The sequence below is a fragment of the Pistacia vera genome, unplaced genomic scaffold (assembly GCF_008641045.1).
Source record: "Pistacia vera cultivar Batoury unplaced genomic scaffold, PisVer_v2 Contig642, whole genome shotgun sequence".
NCBI lineage: Eukaryota > Viridiplantae > Streptophyta > Magnoliopsida > Sapindales > Anacardiaceae > Pistacia > Pistacia vera.
Window position 1 is genome coordinate 184,954 of NW_022196493.1, and position 20,977 is coordinate 205,930.

A 20,977-nucleotide genomic window follows, 5' to 3' on the forward strand; every position below is an offset into this window, starting at 1 on the left:
AAAACAACCAACAGGCTGCCAATTTGGGAGATATGGGCTTCGAGGGCATCAGGGAGTGGGTGTTTTTAGCCTCGAGATGACCGGGGAAGCCAATGCAAGCCCTACAGAGGCTGTTGTGGTAGGTTCCATGAGGTTGGAGGGTTAAGGATGGTAGGAGGCAGCAGTATGTAGGGCAACCCTCCAGCCCCCCTATTCTGCCACCTCATGCCATCCCCAGCCCTCTAACCTCCCACAAATAACCTCCATTACCTTCCCTATCCTCTAGAACCCAAACAAAGCCACTCCCTCGATGCCCGCCAACTGCTCGACAAAACGCCACAACCATTGTAACAATAAAACCAGCAACATATCCCCTAAATTCACACAAATCAATCAAATTTCTCATCAAATTCAAAACCACAAGTAAAAAACGTACCCTTTCTTCACCAGCATCCTCCTCCTCGCCTGAATTCTTGCCGACATCCTCCTCTTCAGAACCATTTTTCGATTCTTCTCTTTTGGACCACCTTGACTCATTAGATGATCCACCAAAGAGTCTTCTTCAACAGCCTTTGAACAGCCACCGCCGCTGGAGTCTAGGATTTGGAGTGGGGTTGGGTTTTCCTCCTCTTTGTGAATATCAGCCATGATTTTGTGTAAGGAAGCTTTAGGATCAAATATTTGTAGGAAATAGGGCACTTTTATCATTGGAAATTGTAGAGAAATTAAAGGTGTTCGTCGATCCTTTTTTGGGTATATGGCTCAATTAAGCGATTTTGAAGGGTGGGGGTCGTTTTTATTTTTCAAAATTTAAACAAACTTCCATTAATTATAATATTACCCACATATATTTAAATCTTTTTAGTTTAACTTGTTTCACATGTTTAATAAATCATAAGTGTGTCATGTCAGTTTTTCTAACTTAAAAAAAAAAAAAAAAAAAAAATTGTAAAATATTTTCAGAGTTATTTTTTTAAATGCAAACTTGGGAGGTCTAGCTAGTTAAATTTCCTCACATTTGGTAAGGGTATTCAATAAATTTATAATATTTGACAATTTAATAAAATAAATTTAGATTAAAACTATAATAATTAAAAATTTAATAAAAAATAAATGAGAATGATTGACCAACGCCATTGGCTACGATGTGGTCAATACTATAATATACTATTGAGCTAAATGCTCTGGTGGTGTGTTTTTGAAATAATTAGTAAGCTTCACTTCAATCCTCAAAGCCAATCTTCCCTTCTTGGAAAACTTATTGAACTAAACAATTTAGGCCAACATGATTGACAAATAAAGGATGGAGAATATATATTGTGCGGATTGATAGTATGATCAATGACTAAAACTTCATTACAACACTTAGTGATGTTTAAGATACAAGCCGTTGTACTATTTGTTTTTCTCCAATATGGTCCTTCATCAAAGTCCTCGCCTAGCCACTATCTGTTCAATGCTACACCTGGTTACGTTGGTCATTTGTTTTAGAGTAATACTACACTCACAAACACTTCTCACTAACTTTCACAAACGTCACGTGTCGACTCGCAATTGGTCAGCTCACATGGGTCTCGTCTATCCAATAATGGGTCCCGTCTATCCAATAATGGGTCCCGTCTGAGCAAGCTAATTGCAAGTTGCCACATGGGTTTAGTGAGAGGTGTTAGTGAGGCTAGTATTATCCTTTGTTTTATTCAAAAAAATTTGGTTTTTTTTCTTCTTAAATTGGCTTTGTGAATTTTTTTTTTTTTTATGTTTTTAATTTTGGAAAATAAATGGAATTATTATTTTCTTACTTTTTTCATTATTATTTCAATTTTTTAAACAAATATATCCTTTAATTGTTTCAATTTGAGTAATCTTTATTGGTTGTTTTACTTTTTCATAATAACTTTTAAGTTTTGGTTGTTTACATTTTTTTATAATAATCTTAATTTTTTTTTCTAAAAAGTATTTTTTGTAAAACCTTATATGGCAAATACTCTGGTGGAGGGTGAATAGGAGTAATTAAACTTAATTGCGGAATTAAAGTTTAGCACACAAAGTAAATCAATACGTAATATAATAAAAATATAAACAACATAAGTGCAAGAAAAGTAAAAGAATAGGGAAGAGAGATGCTTTGAGAATTTATAGTGGTTTGGAGTTGTGATCAAAAGTCTCCTACATCCACTTCCTCAAGGCAACGTCTACAAGGTTCTGCTAGACTCAGACTTCACCAACATACAGTAGTTTTACAAGATTCCGCCTATAGTTTTATAGTATCTCGCTAAGTACACTAGTTTTACAGGATTTCGCCAAATAAAGATGAATGAAAAATGTTTGTGTGGATGTTTGTCTCTCAACTAGCTTGATACATAAATGTTTTACAAATGAACTCTTTAAAAAATATTGAATGAGTATCTAAGAGAATGAGTGATGAAAGAATATAGAACTTTAGCTAAAAATAGTGATTTTGATCTTGCAAAAATGAATGGCTTGTTTTCTATGCTTGTTCTTTATTTTCTCTTCTTCATACTTTGTTTTTATATACCTTGAATTGATTTGGAGTCTAATAGAGTCATTGGGGAAGGCTGCAAATTTCAACTTTTACTGCAAAATACAGAGGAACGAGCGTTCCTAACATAGGGACGAGCACTCTTGACTCCAACGGTCATAAAATTTGAATTCTACATCTGGTAGCAGGCGTTCCAAACTAATCGGACGGTTGTTCATTGCCTAGGAACGGGTGTTCTTTCTCCTTGAACGGGCATTCCATCCTTGATACCAAATTGTGCAATTTTTTAGAATGTGTAACGGGCAATGGAACGATGTCGTTAATCTTCGGAGTGACTTGAGGACTTAAGGTATGGACGTTCCTGCCTCGAATCTTTAATTTGTCCCAAACTTGGTAGCATGATGAACGACCAAAGGAATGATGTCCTTTTCTACCTAGAACGGCTTAGAGGATAGAGAAACGGGCGTTTCACTTCAAATCTTCAAATGCTCATTTTTGACAAAATGATGAACGGGCTTGAGGAACAGGGTTGTTTCGTACCTAGTTAGTAAATTTGCGTTTTATACGCGAATTCCCGTATTCTATAAGCACAGCCGAATTATACGCAAATTACATGCCTTAGCCGTATAATTCGCTTATAATTCGGCTGTATTTTTAAAAACAAAATTTTGTTATTTATTGAGCCAAAACGACGTTGTTTTAGGTGAAATTTGATCAAAACGACGTCGTTTTATGCTCAGTCTCTTTTTACCCAGAGCGACGTCAGTCTCTTTTTGGCGCCTCTCCTTCTCTTTTTTGTGCCCGCTTCCTCTCTCCTTCTGTTTTTTGGCGCCCTTTCTTTCTTTTTCTCTTTTTTTGTGCCCTCTTTCTCTCTTCTTCTCTTTTTGGCGTCTCTACCTCTCTTCCTCTTCAACTATTCTTCAACAAACACCACTCTTCGTCTTATCTTCTTCTTCTTCAACTTAAAGACAAATAAAATTGTTTGTTTTATTTAATAATTGATCGCTTCTATAATATTTGTAATAATAAACTAAAATATTATAATTAAAAAAGATATAAATCATACACCTATAAGTAAAAATAGAGAATAATTAATTCAATGATCATAAAAAGTACTAAAATCAGGATTAATATTGCCATATTTTTCAAAACGTATTATTGACAATATACCGTATTAAACCCGTATGTATACGTACCGTATTTTTCCCGTATCCGAATTTTAAGGCCGAATTTTTATAAACATATTTTTTACCGTTTGCTGTATCATTCCCGTAAAATTCCCGTACCTTTTTTTACCGTACCCGTATTTACTAACTATGGTTTCATATGGAACATCTTGCTTAGAGTTTTAATCAGATTGGACAGAATGTGTAACAACTTAAGAAACAGGGTTGTTCCGTAAGGAATGACTTGCCTGGAATTGGGAATAGGCATTCCAAGCTTATTTTCTGCATTTTCATTTTTGGTCACGACTTATATCATGCCTTAGAATTTTGTTAGTTCTTATACAATTATTTTTGTTAATTTTGGCACATTAAAACACATAAGGGTTTAACATTTTCTATAAATATTAATGTATAGGCATTTATGTATCTTTTTCGTTAAATTTAACAGAAATTAACGGAGTTTTGACCCTTTTTAGGCTATTTTGAAACTTATGTCCTTTTATACTGTTTCATAAAACTTTGTCCTCTACTGACAATATCCGAAGGTTTAAATAATTTTATTTTACTTTTTTCGGGGTAATTACTTTAAGGATATCTTCTCCTCACCTGAACTCTATATTTCTTTAAACCTCCAAGATTTCTATCAAACTGTAAACCCCTGTAGTATTGTGCCGATCTTTTTAATTAGTTTAAACAGGAAATTATAGGGGGGAAACATTATAGTTTAAAGTAATTATCATTATTTTCTCACCTTTATTATTAGATATTTTGTTTTTTTATTTTACAATGACTCCATAAGATTTTGCATAAGATATTTAAAATCATTAAACTTTTAATGTCATCTCTTTGAGCAGATCAAATAAAGATCAACTTTGATTATATTTTGTTGTGCACTGTGACTTTAAATTATATTTTTGAAATATTATTTTCAAACAAAAATATCCAACAAATTTTTATTTTTCACATTTTTAAAATATTGTTTTTAGAAAAACATACGAAACTCTTTTTCATTTTTTTAATCAATTATTTTCATTAAAAAAAAAAAAAAAAGATGAAGTTGAATATGTACATGGCATGTTAATACGTCAAAAATGCTATGGACAATGAAAGTTGGTACCGAAATTTTGCACTGATCTACGTGGTACCTGACTCGAACGTGGCCACGTAGAACATGATACAAGATTTCCATGAATGAACGACCGTCCAATAATCATGGATGGCCGTCCATATTTTATGGATGACCGTTCATTCACAAATGGACGAGGGTCCAGAAAAAATCAATGGACTCTCGTCCATATACTATGGACGAGCGTCCCTTTACTATGGACTGCCATCCAAATTATATGAACAGTTGTCCAGAAAAGCACAGTATGGACGCCAGTCCATCTCATGTGGATGGTCGTCCCTAGTGTATGGACGGTTGTTCACATGAGATGGACTGGCGTCCATACTTTGTTAAAAATAATAAAAATATATTTTTAAAACAAAAATGCTACAAGCTTTCCTAATTGAGGGTTCCAAAACTAATTCTAAAAATGAAAAATAGAAGAAACCATTGAAGCCACATTACATCTGCCACCGTTGTTCACTTCTTCATCTTCATTGTCTGGACTACGGCTAGACTACATAGTTGAACCACATAACATATGTGGGTAATTTTTGGTCCGTACTTCATTTCTCTCTTGCTTATCGTTTATTGAAGAAAGTTCACAGGAACATCAAAACTGTTCCAGGTATATAAAGATTATTTGGCTGGGTTTTGCTAGGTAGAAGCCCTAATAATTTGCATCAAAACTGTCTGAAGGATATATGTTAATTGGTTGTGCAATAATGCTATTTGCATTGATGATGAGGCATATTTAATCTATGCAAAAATGTGAATTTGGTTTATTTGGTTTTATTATTAAGGAGTGTGGATTCATTATTGTGTTTATTTGGTTTGTGTTCATCATGTCAATGAATTTTTGTGATGTTATTGGTTTGAATTTAGAAAAACAATTGAAAAAGATAGTTGCTGCTATTGAGCAGCAAAAGTTTGATAACTTTTTGGTACTTGGTTCTACAATGCTTTTTTCCTGGTTGCTCTGCTATTTCTAATGGAGCACAATGTAGGAGGAAACTTGTTTTTAGATGTTTGTCTCCCTGCCAATTTTTGTGATGTTATTGGTTTGAATTCAGAAAAATAATTGAGAAAGGTAGTATCAAGAAGAATGAATTGCTACAGTACATTGTATGATTGCTTCCAGAATTTTTTTTTGTGTTATCTACATTTTTGTTGCCTATTGCTTGCTGGTTAGTGTGAAATTGGCAGGGAGTTCCATCAGTAAGAAGGTGTATAAAGGGCATAAGGATAAAAGATGGCAGGAGGTGTGAGTGGCATGTGAGCATGTGTTAGTGGAGATTGGTTAGGTGATATTCTTGTGTGAAGAGTAAGTGTGCTAGGGAGGGAATCATTCAGTTAGTGGAATTAGTATATTAAGGAGTGTGATTTTACGGAAAGGAGAGCAGATTATTAAGAGTCCTTAAGGAGGCCAATTTGAACTGCTGGGAATATCATTGAGCAGAGGGGAATTTTTATTTACACATCAAGTAAAAAAAAAATTCCCCTCTACTCCACTCATGGTAACCCATTCCTCCCATAAGGAGATAGAGAACAGCCCACACGAGTCTTTGATTGAATATGGATTAGTGATTTTTTTGCCAATGACTTCTGCAGTTGGTCAGTATTAGTCCCTAGTGATAACATTTTTATGTCAAATATTTTGCTTAAATTAGGAACAATCAAGGTGAAAACTGGGAAATAGAGAGTATCTGTCCTTGAACCAATTCATTTCTCAAATTAAACCCAATCCAGAGAACATGTGGGATGGGAGACTTCTGCTTTGTCGTCAGCTGAAAATACATTATTAACAATCCAGTTGATCAATGTTTTGTATTTGTTCTAGTTGTAGCTAGTAAATCATTATTTCTAATTGTAAACTTGTTTTGTTCTTTTAATTTCAAAGAATTGCAAAATTGCTTTAAATTATTCTTTTCATACTGTTCTTTGAGAACATTTGTCAGGTTCTACATACTCTTCATGATAGTTCTCCCTTTTTTAATATGATTTTAGAAGAAAGCAGAAAATGGTAAGAGCAAAAAATATAACCATTCATCATGGAGACACATCGTCATTTGGAATCCAATTTCGAGACTTGCAATATAAAAAGCAATACAAAGAAATGGCGAAAAGAGATATTTGTCTTAGAAGAAGTTTGGATTTAGGATTTATAGCAAGTTTGGGTTTAGGCGATGAGATTAATAGTTGGATCCGTAATTTGAAATGGGTCCAATTGGTGAGTATTAGATATGATGGATATAAGCATTTGATCTATAAGTTTTTTAGTAGTTTGGCAGTTGTGGAGACAAATACTGATGATTTTCCAACGTATACAATGTTTTTTAGATTAAAGAATCAGAATTGTGTAGTGAGGTCACAGGATTTAGCAATTTGGATAGGGTTTGATTTTGAAGGTTTGGATAACGTATCCAGAACGTGGGATTCCAAACAAGCTTGGATAGATGTTTCTAGAATAGGGGTTTACTATCCACATAGGTATAAATCTACAAAGTTAAAGAATCCTGCCATGAGAGTATTTCACAAATTTCTGACTTTCACATTTAATGGTAGGAAAGAGACAAATGAAAATGTGACAGTCAATGATTTATTGTTCATGGAAGCAGCAATAACAGGGAGGCAAGTAATTTCAACAAAGTTATTGATTAAGAAGTTATGAGAGATTAAAGCAAAAAAAGGAGAAATAAATTGGGGGATGCTTGTTACGCTATGTGAGAAGTTGGGTTTAGAGATCACCCTTTCTGATGAAGCAAATAAGATTACATTTTTTGCAAATAATTTGTTGGGGGATGTCACATTGTGTAAAATGGGTTTGATTAAAAAGAATGTGGTAGGAGAATGGTTTCTAATTAGGGATGAAATGGAGGAAGAGGCAACGGTTCAGAAAGGTGTCCCCGTTCCAGAAAAGGAAAATCAAGGACGAGTCTATGTGTGCAAAATGAACAAATATTGAACCTAGATCTTCTTAGAATGTACAAGAAATGTCTTCTCATACCTTAGATGAAATAGTAAGCAAATTTGAGTGGATCGAAAGGTTTCAAGAGGAGAGTTTTTCACGTATGGAGAGGAAAATGCAGGAACAACATGATCAGTTGCAAAGTGATTTCAACTCGTTCACATTAAGAATAGAAGAAACAGTTGACATCCTTAGGGAACGCATAACGGAAATTTCCAGCATGATGAAGAAATTATCAATAGCCTCCTCCTCCTCCAATTAGCCTTCACCCCTTACACTATGATGAAGAACTTCTTAACAGCCTCCACCTTCTCAATATCCTTGGGGAACGCACTATGAATGTTAATTGTCATTATATGTAGTTCAAATACTAAACTCTATATACACATATTATATTTGCCTTTTGTTTATAAATATGTTAATTAATAAGGTTTGATTTCACAAGATGTTCTCAATTAGCTGAACTTCTCTAATATCATATGAATGTTAATTGTCACTATGAATATTATGTGCGAAGATTATATTGCCACAAATTCATATCATTAATTATTGTTCAATACATATCTCAATACAAATGTATATGTAATACTAGACATACCAAAAGGAATCAAAATTCAAATCTCAAATAAATGCAGAATAATGTATACTGAAATGTGACGATAATATATACTGAAAACATTCAGAATAAGTTACATTTATGTTATTATTATGAATTCACAACCCTACAACAAACAACCTACTCTTACCCAACCAGCGACAAAAATAATAAAAACAAAACAACTGAATCAGCATACAACTCAACTGCATTCGTCAGAAATTAACCAAAGCACGAATAATTTCTACCGAATACAATTTTATATGATTCAACCGATTAACGATATTAAATCTCTCCTAACGAAACATGTTCATCATTTACATTCTCAAGCCTAGTACATAAATTACTTTTTCCTACAACATTTTGAACCGAACCAGTGGACAGCTGTCAATGTTTAACAACCACAATTCAGTACACGTTATAGAAAACATAAGGTTTTTACAATTATGCAACATACATATCACATACCTAGGTAGCAGCAACATCATTTGACAACACTTGAAATCCCGATACACTTTCAGCAATGTTGTCTTGCTTTGCTAATGATTCTTTCCCTAAAAAGCAGCATAACACAATAATAATCAAGTAAATATTATTATAAACTTTAAATAAGTAAATAATGTTTCAAAAACAAATATCATGTAAGAATAGGTGTATAACTCGTACCAATTCTTTATTTTCGTAATTTTTTTTATTTTTAGCCCTATGTACAATTTCGTCAACCTTTGATTGCTTTCTTTTGCATGGAAAATGACTTTTGCTGCGAACTGCTTGTGGACTAATAATTAGATCATTCCTCTCTTTAGGAGGATTGTCCCCATCTTTACTACCAAGCCCTCCCTCACCTTCCTTCTGCTTCAACTTTTTTCTGATGCCAATCATAAATTCCATCAACATATTACAGTCTTCCTCATTATTTGATGCCATATCGGTTATTGTCAGCATTATATTAGAGAACTTCTCAAAATGTTGTCCTTCAACGTTGGTGCTCTACCTATTATAACTTACCTTGATTTTCGTATGACATCTATTTATATTTTTCCTCCAACGCCATAAAATGTACTTATCAGGAACGTGTGAAACCCTTTTATGAATCAACACAATAATGGCATGTCGACATAAAATCCCTCTAAGCTCAAACAAATGACAATTACAACAAATATCGCATGAACTTTCTTCAAAGTATACCAGAAAAGGAACACGCCGATTACTATCTCCAAACCAAACATCTTCTAAACTTGATACTCCTCATACGAATCAGACTTTTCAGAATAGATAATTCACAATAAATCTTCCCCACAATCTCTTCTTGAAACTCTTTAAATTTTGCAGTTGTGTATGCATTTTGAAATTGTTTCTCAATAGGGTAATTAGTTATGCATGGTATCAAAGATTTGAAAGATCTAAAATCAATCTCCCTTTCCTTTTCCACTTTATCTCGCAATGTATTATCATATTGTTCCACAAATTGTTTCAACGTTGTTTTGGAATTTACATATCCATAAAAAAATGCATGCATACTTTCACTAACATTGGGTAGTAGACATACCTACCCAGAAAGTATCTCTAAGAAATGCAGGCACCCAACATACTTTTTCTTTGTACAATCCACATAACCATTCATTCTTGTGAAAGTTGTTCACATCAATGAATTTGTTCCACCGTTCTTCGAACTCTTCACGTGTCAATGAATCATACACAATATTTTGTAACTTAAACTTTATAGTTTCATATTCCTTATACCCTCTTAACTTTTGAGGCAGTTTCTTCATTATATGCCACAAACACCACCTATGTCTTTTACCAGGGAAAACAATCTCAATTGCATTTTGCATAGCCTTATGATCAGTGATAATTCCATTATGAGCAAAATCCATGCATTCAACCCATAGCACATTCTTTAATCAACTCTCTTCATCTACATCAATCATGTACCAGAAATTTGAATTCTCCTTTTGTATTTTCATAAAATACACGAGTACTGCCGAAGCATCTCCAACTCCAAGTCGTAGCCTTCTAACTTTTTCAATATAGTTCCTACAATCTTTTTTGTAGAAACGTCAACTTCTCTACACCTCTTGCCTCAATTGAACATGACTGAAAATTTTTACACGGTCTAATCTCAACCTGATCATTAACTTCAAGCCTCATTTTCACAAAAGGTTGTATCATTCGGTTTACCTTGAAATATCTTCTTTTCGTCGGACTTGTAAGATCATGATTATGTTCAAGCACAACTGATTTAATTTCCCATTTGCATTCACCATTCAAAGTTGCACTAATCCAACTATTACAAATTGTTTTAGCAACAGACTGTTTTTTCAAGGTATTTCTAGATTTACTTCTCTCCTTCCTAGAACAATAACACGCCACTGTCACGTTTCTCATCTCCCCATCATCTCATTTCTTTGACGTAGGTATCATTGCTTCAAAACCCTTTCTATTCCCATACCTTTTGTAATATTTCACCAAACTATCAACTGAATCAAACATCATTCCAATATGAGGCTCCACTTCTTCCTCTGCACATCCCGTATCTTCTAATTCATCACATTCATTTTCCTAATTGAATGGTTTTATAATAAACCAAATTTGAATATACTAATACAACACATCATAAGAAACAATACAATACAATATATTTAAAATCATGTTAATGAAAAAATTAAAGTTTCGAACACAATTTACCTCAACATCATTGAAACGAAGCAAACTGGACCCTTCCATATTCCGTAATTTTCATGGCACAGGCCTATACCAGTTTTCGCGTTCACGAATCTAGCTCACAACAATTACCAACAAATATTATCTATCAATTATTTGTATTGTAACATATATCAATCCAAAATAGAATATGAAACTAATAAATACATAAAATAATTCAAAAATTATTTACCTTAACATATTTCTAAGCTTTAAAATGTTTGATATCCTTGTTCTCTTTCCATGCTAAGCATTATCTCTATAAAAAGAGTGGCTTTCCTGTGAAAACCCTAAACAGTTGGCTGTTGGGAAGAAACCGAGGTAGAAGAGTAAGCAGAACTCAACACTAGCGAGAAGAGAGAAAAAAATGAGAAAACAATGAAGCTACAATAAAAATGATTTTTTTTTTTTTATTATTTCATCTAAAATGGTGCTTATTATAAAGAGTATTAGACAAACTATTGATTTTGTTTAAAAAAAAAAAAAAAAAGTTAACAAAGTATGGACACCAATCCTCTCATGTGGACTTTTTTTTTTTTTTTTTGGTTATTTCATCTAAAATTTTGGCACTTTTTGTAAAGCGCATTAACAAACTATTGATTTTTGTAAACGAAAAAAAATTAACAAAGTATGGACGACCGTCCACACGAGATGGACTGGTGTCCATACTATGCTTTTTTGGACGGTCGTCTATATAATTTGGACAGTAGTCCATAGTAAATGGACGTTTGTCCATAGTATATGGATGGAAGTCTATTGATTTTTATTTATTTTTTTTGAACCTTTGTCCATTCGTGAATGAATGGTCGTTCATAATTGTTGGATGATCGTTTATTTACAAAAGTCTTGTATCGTATCCTATGTGATCACGTTCAAGTCAAATATCATGTAGATCAATGTAAAATTTCAATATCAGCTATCATCGGTGTCTATAACATTGATGCTTAATACATACCTATGCTTGAATAACACAAATTATAATCACATATGATAGAATAAATAATTAAATAAGCACAACCTTGTTGTAATAACAAATGTGTCACATCAATGTCAATCATCATCCTACTTAAGCACTTTCAACAATTTCTCAAATTATTATTATCTACCCCGTCCACCAATCATTTTCCAATAAGTCATCCCCTTTATATTATTATTTCTTAATTTAAATATTATTCAGACTTTCATACCCTGAAAGAATCTTGGGTGTCAGTTGCTGTGGTTAGAGCCAGCAAGCTGAATAACACGTGTCGAATTCTAATCGCGTTATAGTCCAAAAGTACCCACCTCAGCTGTCAACATTCTGTCGCCTTCGGCACCGCCCAATCAGCTTTAAATGAGTGAATGCTTACTCATACTCGGTCGCTCAACAAATACGAATACAAATACAGAGACATTCCTATCCGCAACCGCAAGTTGAAGTCAAGCCAAAGCAATAACTGAAACACCCTCACGCCAACTCATCACCACAACAATCCACCTGTCACTCCATTCTTCCTCCTCTCTACGTGTCCTCTATTCCTCAAATATACCGAGTTTGAGGAATCATATTCGAATTCAAACTCGGTTCTTAAAATTATAATTCGAGTTTGAATTCGAACTCATATTAATCGAACTTAATCGAGCTTAATCAAGCTTAATCGAGCTTTTTGAGTTGTACCATGATCGAACTTGACTCGAATAAGTATTTGAGTTACTCAAACTCAAGCTCTACTCAATTATTATGGAGTCGAGCCTGACCAAAATTGGGCCAAGTTCAAGCGGCTCAACTTGATTTTCACCCCTATAACCAGGATTAAAAGGAAATTAGGTGACAAGGATTGAGGGGTTTTATAGAGTGGAGGTTGACGGTTAAAAAGGTGGTGGAAGATTTGATTTTGGCCGCTGAATTTGGTCAGAATTTGACTTAGAAAGACAAGAGGCAACTGGAAAAAAATGGTTGGTGACGACAAAAACAGTGGCATCTGGTCTAATTTGAGGTGGGAAAGGGTTGGATTTGTGAAAAGGAGTTAATTTTGGCCGGTTTCGGTGAGAAAATCGACAGAAATTGACTTAAATCAGTCGACGACAGTGTCGACACTTTCAATAAAAAAACGGGTTGATTTTTAGAGAGAGGGTGCTTCTAAGAGGAATTTTAGTTGTAGTGGATTATTTTGAAATTTTTATTTTTGTTTCAGATTTAATACAATGCAAATAACTTTTTTACTATTTAATTATTTTATTAAATGATTTTCTATTAATTTAAAGGTGAAAAATTAGAGTAAATACAATCATCAGTATCAAAATTTAGGGTTGCTAAACCTTAGGTGGGACCATGTCATTTACTTATAAATTTAATATAAATTAAAACTGGTTTGTCCTTTTTATTGTTATCATTACAATTAATGAAAAGATATACAATAATAGTTCACAAACCTCACTTCATCCTCATTTTAAAATTAAATAAATATGCATGTTAAATTACTAAAATACCACATTCTTAAACCTTAATCTTAGAGAAGATATGTCCCTATTTGTTTAACTTTTTAAAATCTGTTATATTATCCTATTTAAAATAAACAGTAAAAAACATGTTTATTTTAATATTGACGAAATTCCATTCAAAATTCAATCCTATTCAAAAGCATTTTTTAGATTGAAAATGAAAAATCCAATATTGTTTATATTTTTCAATCATATTCTATTCAACTCAAAACATTTTAACAATTACCTTTCACAATAAAATTTTATAAATCAACAAAAACACCACAACCACCCAAGCCATTGTCAATTGCCAGGAACTGCTACCACTGCTACCATCGTCGAAACGATGCACGACCGACTTGGATCTGGCTAATCGTGCACGGTGGATGTGACTGGAAAAAGACCAGATCGTCCAGATCTAGTTAGTCGTATGCCATTCCAGCGACTTTTAATCACCGTCCGATAGTGGTGGTGATCGACTGCTAGTAGTAGGTTAGGTGGGTGGGGGTGTTTTTGTTAATTTGTAAACTCTTATTGTAGGAGAGTGTTTAGCTAAATTAACAAATCTAGAAGATTAAAAAATAATCTAAATATTTTCTAAAAATGTACCAAATAACTATTTATTTTTATCCAATTCTGATATAATTTTGAGATATTATACCAAGGCCACTTTTAGCCTATCATATCCTATTTAAAATAATTTTTTAGAATATCATATTTTATATAATGTATCAAACAAACCTTATATTATTAACAATAAATAATTATTATTATTATTAAAAAAAAGAAAAAAAAAAAAGAAAAAGAAAGAAGGATCCCGATTTCTTAATAAGAAACCATGCTTGCCTTGGCCTAGCACGTTTGCTTCATTAATAATTATCTCACTTTTGACGCTATGCAAATACCATTGGGCCACGTACGCACAAAACATCAAACGATGCCGTTTGAATAGTGGCAAATACTATATGCCAAGAAATTAAACGTTAAAAATATAAAAATGAGTAAACGACATTGTCCCACCCAAGGTTTGGGGAATTTTTTCCCAACCCTGGTTTCATAAATTCCAATTCCCACCCTTAAATTAACAAAGTTACTTTTCTCTCAAATAACCCCAACATCTCAAATTTCTCTCAAATAACCCCTAGAGGAGATCTTGGCCAAGCCAAAAATTTGGCCTAATTCCGACAACACCATTAGCATCCCCTTATCCTCCTCACCAAAACCCTTAACTTTTTCACTCAAATGCACCTTGGCGAGGTGCTGGAATTTGGTTGGAAAGAGGCGATAAAACACAAAAACCTAATGGAGAGGCGACGGCGATCGGTGAGCAATTGCAGTCAGCGGTGTTGGGGGTTTTGGTGGGGGAAAGCCGACAATGCTATTGGTGGTCTTGGGGGTGGTTTTCAGTGTCGGGACTTGCTAGAATTTGGATAAAACATCGATTGACACTAAAAGCGATGACCAATGATTGGGGGGAGGGGGGGGGGGGGTGCAATCAGGTGGGGAGGTTAGGGATTTTGATGTGGGGGTTGAGGGGATTGTAATGGTGGTGTTGAGAGGGGTCGATTGTGCTGGAAACAGGACGAAATGACTTAAAATTGTCGGTGGGGTGAATTTGAGAAGTGAATGGATATTTTAAAAATTTTCAGTGGGGTGAATTTGAGGAGCAAAGGGTTGTTTTAAAATTTTTATCTTTGAAATGACCATTTTACCCTTTTAACTGTTAGATTAAAGTTTTTTATTAATTTAAGGGTGACAATTGTAATTTATGAAATCAGGGGGGGGAACTGAAACTCGCCAAAGCTTGGGTGGGAAAATACTGTTTACTCTATAAAAATAAAGACTAAAGCATTGGGGTTTTCTCTACTTGCCTTCTTGTCTCTCATCTCATCTACCAGTCTTCACCTCTATGAACATTATTTTCTCTCAGATTTTCTCAAGGAACTAACAGAAATTGAAATAACTCTCACAAATTTTCCTTTTTGTGTTTCTTTTTATTATTCCATGACTTATTATGAGGAAGAAAATGAGGTTGTGCCGGAGCTGGGGGTGAGAATAGATTTGGAAGAAAATAATCATAATAATAAAAATGGAGAGTATGTGAAATTGAGACAATGTGAACAGGATGGGCCTGGTTCACCCAGAAGATGCAGTTGTGGCTCAGTCTGGTACTGGGTCAAGTTGGGTTTATTGCTCACATGTTTAGGCTTATTAGCTGCTGTATTTCTCAAATGGGTCGGTCCCTTTTTCATGGATAAGGTCAGTCTCCTCTTAAATTTCAATTTTTTACGAGAATTTATTCTCTTTCGTGCTTAATTCGTGTATTTACGTTTGTGGGTGGGCTTAGTTTCATGTAATTTCAATCTTCTGCATCTGGGTTTTGTTATGCATATGTATGGCGATTGTGTTTTGAATCTTTGGTTGTTTTGCATTTTCAAATGTTTTTTGGTTTTTCTGCTTTTTAAATCTTAGGCATAGGGTTAGTTTTCCTATTGATTTGAATGAGTTTGTATTTTTTTTTTTTTTTGGAATGTATTTGTATCATGAGGATGCATTAGTTGTAATTTTCCACGTGTGGGTTTTGTTGCATTGCTGAGCTCTTGGTTTTTTCTAAATGGGTAAGACCTTTATAAGTTTCTATATGACCATAATCTTACTAGAGACTTGCAAGCTATTGTAGTTAGGAAGATTATAAATTAGGATGTATGCCATGAGGTTCACTAACTGTGCTGGAGTGTGGGTTTGTTAAACTTTATTGATTGTTTGATTGTTTATTTGGGAAGATTTTGTTTTTGGGGGTTTCTTTTGTTAAAGAGCAGTGTGGTTTTTCTGGTTACATATGGATCAAAATGGTTAAAACTCCTGAATGTTTTTTGTAATGGCATAAAGAGTTGCATGAGATTTTTCAATCTTTTTGTTACCTTACCCCTTGTGAAACTAACTTTTCTATGTGGTTGCTCGTGGCTATTTTGGATATTATTTGTATTTTGTAATTGTGTGTATAAATATTGATGGTCTCTCCTGTTATGAGATTTTTGAATATGATTTTCCATAAGTTAATTTCAAACTGTGTAGAAAGAGCACCAAAGTGGACTTTTTAATTGGAATGGCTTCGTACTTCATGTTAATCAATCAAATCAACATTTTTAGCTTGTCAGAATGTGCTAAATTTTGGATCATAGTGAGTAGTAAGTAAACTTTAGCATGTGTAGTATGTTTTCTCGGTGAAACACCAGCAATTTTGTTGGTCCAAGTCAATGATATAGGTAACATATATTCCTATACCATGTGGGATATATGTGGCTAACATTTAGAATTATTATCTAATTATGTTTTACAATTGTTACAGCTAGTCTAGAAATACATCTGTGGGTACTTGTCCTTACCCAGTTCTTATACGTTTTGTAATGTTATTTTGTCTACTACATCTGTTGGTAGTTCAATGCTTTGCAAGTTAATTTAAGAAAATTGTTTGTGTAAACAGCCAGGTATAAATTGATGAACTGTGGCTGAAATATTCTAACTATTTATTATTAGTGATGTTATTACTACGTACTTTCAGATGATGTTATAATAGAGTTCATATCTCATTTAGGATATGTGTGATTGTTTTTCTTTTCGTGTCTGTGTAACCTAACTATTGAATTGATATTTCCACTTTCCAGGAGGTTATTCCCATCATAAATTGGGAGACGACGACATTTAGTCATCCAATACTGGCACTTCTGGTTTTTGCATCTGTGGCATTATTCCCCACCTTCCTTTTGCCATCTTCTCCTTCTATGTGGGTTGCTGGGATGACATTTGGTTATGGCTTTGGTTTTCTTCTAATTATGCCAGCAGTGGCTGTGGGCATATCACTTCCGTATTTCATTGGTTCTCTTTTCCTTCATAAAATTCAAGTGTGTATGATCATCCAAAATTTGTTTCTCCATTACTTATTTTGCATGTAAGCCTGCTCTCTCTGAATCATTTTTTGATTCTTATGCAGGGGTGGTTGGAGAAATATCCGAAGAAAGCTGCTATTCTAAGAGCAGCTGGCGAAGGAAACTGGTTTCATCAATTTCGAACTGTAGCATTAATCAGAATTTCTCCTTTTCCATACATTATATACAATTACTGTGCTGTGGCGACACGTGTAAAGTATGGTCCCTACTTTTTGGGGTCATTGGTTGGAATGGTACCTGAAATTTTTGTTACAATTTACACGTATGGACTCTATCTGTCAAATCTCTCTTGGTGCATTCTTGTCCTATTTTTTTTCTTCTTCATAGAATAGTTTGTTGTTCTGTGTGTTCTTTTTCTTTTTTCAGGACATTTGCATATAATTTATTCTTTTACATGCTATTTCATACACATAGATTAATCTCTTGTTTAGATGCATGCTAAAACAACTATGTGTGTAGTTTATCAATTACTTTAAGAATTTGTAGTGTACATTTGCATTGATGAATGGGTTAGACTTGATCATTACCCATGCTTGTTAAATGTTTATGTTGATATTGGGAAAAGAGTATACATTTTCATTTTAAAGGTGATTTGCTGCCTTATGCTGGTTTAATATACTGAATTTTGGCTGATTTTTGTTGAATTTGTTTAATCTTTGGAAAAGATAAATATTTTCATGTTAAAGACATGTTTGATGGTTGCTGGTGGTATGTTCAATCATTCACTTCGTATTGAATTATTCTGCTGTTCTGCAAGCTTTTCATTTTATTCTGTGTAGTTTTTAAGAATGGTTAAGTTGGAACTCTTATTGTTATTGCATGTAGATGTATAGGTGCATGCGTGCCTAAATGTAATCGAATTTGGTTTATGATCAAACTTAACATTTAGGAGAAGGTAGAAGGAAGTGCCTGGAGTAGATTGCTCCAGAGAAAGCTAAGAGGATCGTTTGGAACTTGCCTTTATGGCACTGAAGAAAAAGAAGTGATTCTCATTGGTTTCTTATTTTGAAGTTGATTCTTTCCTTTATTGATCCTCATTTTAATGTCAATCCTGTACCATTAGACCAAATCCCCAATTTTAGTGCAGCTTGAAAGCTTACTTAATATAACAGAAGAGGTTTCCCTTATGTCGCTTTTCTGCTAATATCAAGATTTGCCAAAAGACCAGAAACAACCTTTCGTGAATTGGAAAGTGACACCTATAACTTTTTTGCCAAACTGCCAAGTGAACACCACCACTGAAGGTTCACACTAATTGTGCAACCTTAATTCATAAGAATTGAAAAGGCAAGAATAGCAGCTAATAAAACAGGTTGATTAATTCACTGGTTAACTCCTAAAGTATGTTATTTCTGAAGTTATATCAACATCTGAGATGATATGAGTAAAACTTATGCTTGTTGACTGAATGAAATTTAGGCAGATACAATGTGTTCATCCATAGGTGCTGTACCTGCTGATGTAATCTTCAAAGAGGAAAGAGTCTGGTATTTATCTCTGACAGTTATCACTTGTTTGATTCTGGCCTTGTACTCTCCAAATTGTGCCATGAATTTTGTTAACTTCATGGCAAGTTCTCACATGTCAGATAATATATGCTGCTTTTTCTTAAAAAACTCTTATTTTTCCATTCTTCTGCAGTGCCTCCTTCAGTGTAATGGACCACCATCATTTCATTAGTAGTCAACATAGTCATGTTCTTTTGGGGTTTTAGTTGAAAGAAGCGCCAGTTTATTTGTTCAACAGCCACTTTTAATTTCTATGTCCGTCTTTTTTTATAATAATTTATTTAACTTAAAGAAATTGCATTGCTTTTATTCCGTTCTGCATTGTGGAATAGATGTGTTGATTACTGAAGTGCCTTGAGGTGCATAAATCTTTATGTTTTATTGAACTAATTGGTATCTTGATATCATGCAGTGGGATCTTGATACGGACCTTGGCAGATGCATCACAAGAACAGCACTTTCTTTCAGCCCCACAGATCATCTTCAATGTTCTTGGTTTCTGCGGATCCGTGGCTGCCACAATATTCTTTACAGTGTATGCTAAAAGGCAGCTTAAAGTGTTACAGAAGGACGAAGAACTACTACTGCAGTAAGCTTCTGTTTGTATTTATGAAAAACCATACAGTCAAACAGGCCAAGCCAGGTTGCCTTTGCATATTGAAAACATAGTGTATGACTGGATGTTGTTTTATTTATTAAACAACTTCATCCATTGGTTAATTTAGGAAAACACTATGCTGTGCAAACAGTGTGGAAGGGAAAACATAGAGCACCCAAAAAAAGGGAAAACATAGAGCACCCAAAAAAGAAAAAAAAAAAAAAAAAATCTAGCATGATAGGGAGGATAGATTTTTTAATTTCATTTTTCGTTTATGTTCCTCGAAAATGTATTGGTTCTGACTGTAGTCATTTGTGTGTACATAATTGAATGGAGAAAAGGTTAAACTGAAGATTGTTGAAATTCTATTCTTGAAGTGTAAAAGTGTTTTTAATGATTCAGCAGATATGCCTGCTCTATAAAAGAGCAGTGTTGTTGATATTTTTTGTTATCTGGATTGGAATATAGCATAATGTTTTGTTTCTCTTTGTCATATTCCTTTTTCTATTTTTCGTATTGAAAAAAATAAGTGTAATGTTAAATTATCTGTCTTGTACTTGTAGACAACTAAATGGGGTAATTTTATTTACATTATGTGGGGCTTTCATTAGTTTGATTCTTTTGGGACTGTCTGCTTCATTTCTGTGAATGGGAGTCATTTTAAGCTCTCATCCAACTTATTAATATCTCTACTCTTTTTTTTTTTTGGACAAATGTAGTTTTATCAAAAATCTTTAAAAATGACATTTTAAATTCTAAATTTTCCTACTTATTTTACATTCTTGTTTTAATTTTCTTACATGAACCCTAACTCTAACACTAAATTTGATAATTGATGAAATATTTGTTTTATTTCAAAAATTTGTCTGTTTGATAAAATATATACTAAAATTATGAAAAAAAAGTAATTATACAACAAATCGAATCGATTGGAAATTTGGAAAAAGGAGTGTAAAGAAAGAACCTAATTAAGTTTGAAATTGGAGGAATAGGGAAAACAAAACCTAATTAAATTCATAGGGTATTTTCGGTATTAAATGGGGTTTAAAGATTTTTTTTTTTTTTTTAATCGAAAGAGTAGGAATGTTTTTAACAATGATCAATTATATTATATGGGTACTAAAAACAGTAAATCTGGCAAAATCAGTTTTATCAGATTTACTGGCAAATTAATAAAAGAATGTTTTTAATATATTCTGAAATCTGTCTCTTAAAATATGTGGAATATATTTAATAGGAAAGCAAAACATTTTGTAAACTTTTAATTGGTATGAGTAATGTGTCATTATTATTTGTTGTTTTATGCTAACACAATGTTAAAAACAAACAAGATAATAAATTATTACAATTTCTTAGATAATCAATGTTCATGTCCAGTTTTTTATCGGTTAAGTGGCAATAGCTATATTATATTACTAGACGCGCGCAGGTTTATATATTATATTGTT

At 33.4% G+C, this 20,977-nt stretch overlaps 1 protein-coding gene across 1 annotated transcript; it reads left to right on the forward strand.

The window, feature by feature from the left end:
• The first annotated feature begins 15,356 nt into the window (after window positions 1–15,356).
• Window positions 15,357–19,714, forward strand: LOC116111522 (transmembrane protein 64-like). The gene is made up of 4 exons (XM_031397702.1): window positions 15,357–15,735; window positions 17,142–17,378; window positions 17,468–17,685; window positions 19,344–19,714. The coding sequence occupies exons 1-4, from the start codon at window positions 15,481–15,483 to the stop codon at window positions 19,522–19,524; spliced, it is 891 nt and encodes a 296-aa protein (XP_031253562.1). The 5' UTR covers window positions 15,357–15,480; the 3' UTR covers window positions 19,525–19,714.
• The last annotated feature ends 1,263 nt before the right edge of the window (window positions 19,715–20,977 follow it).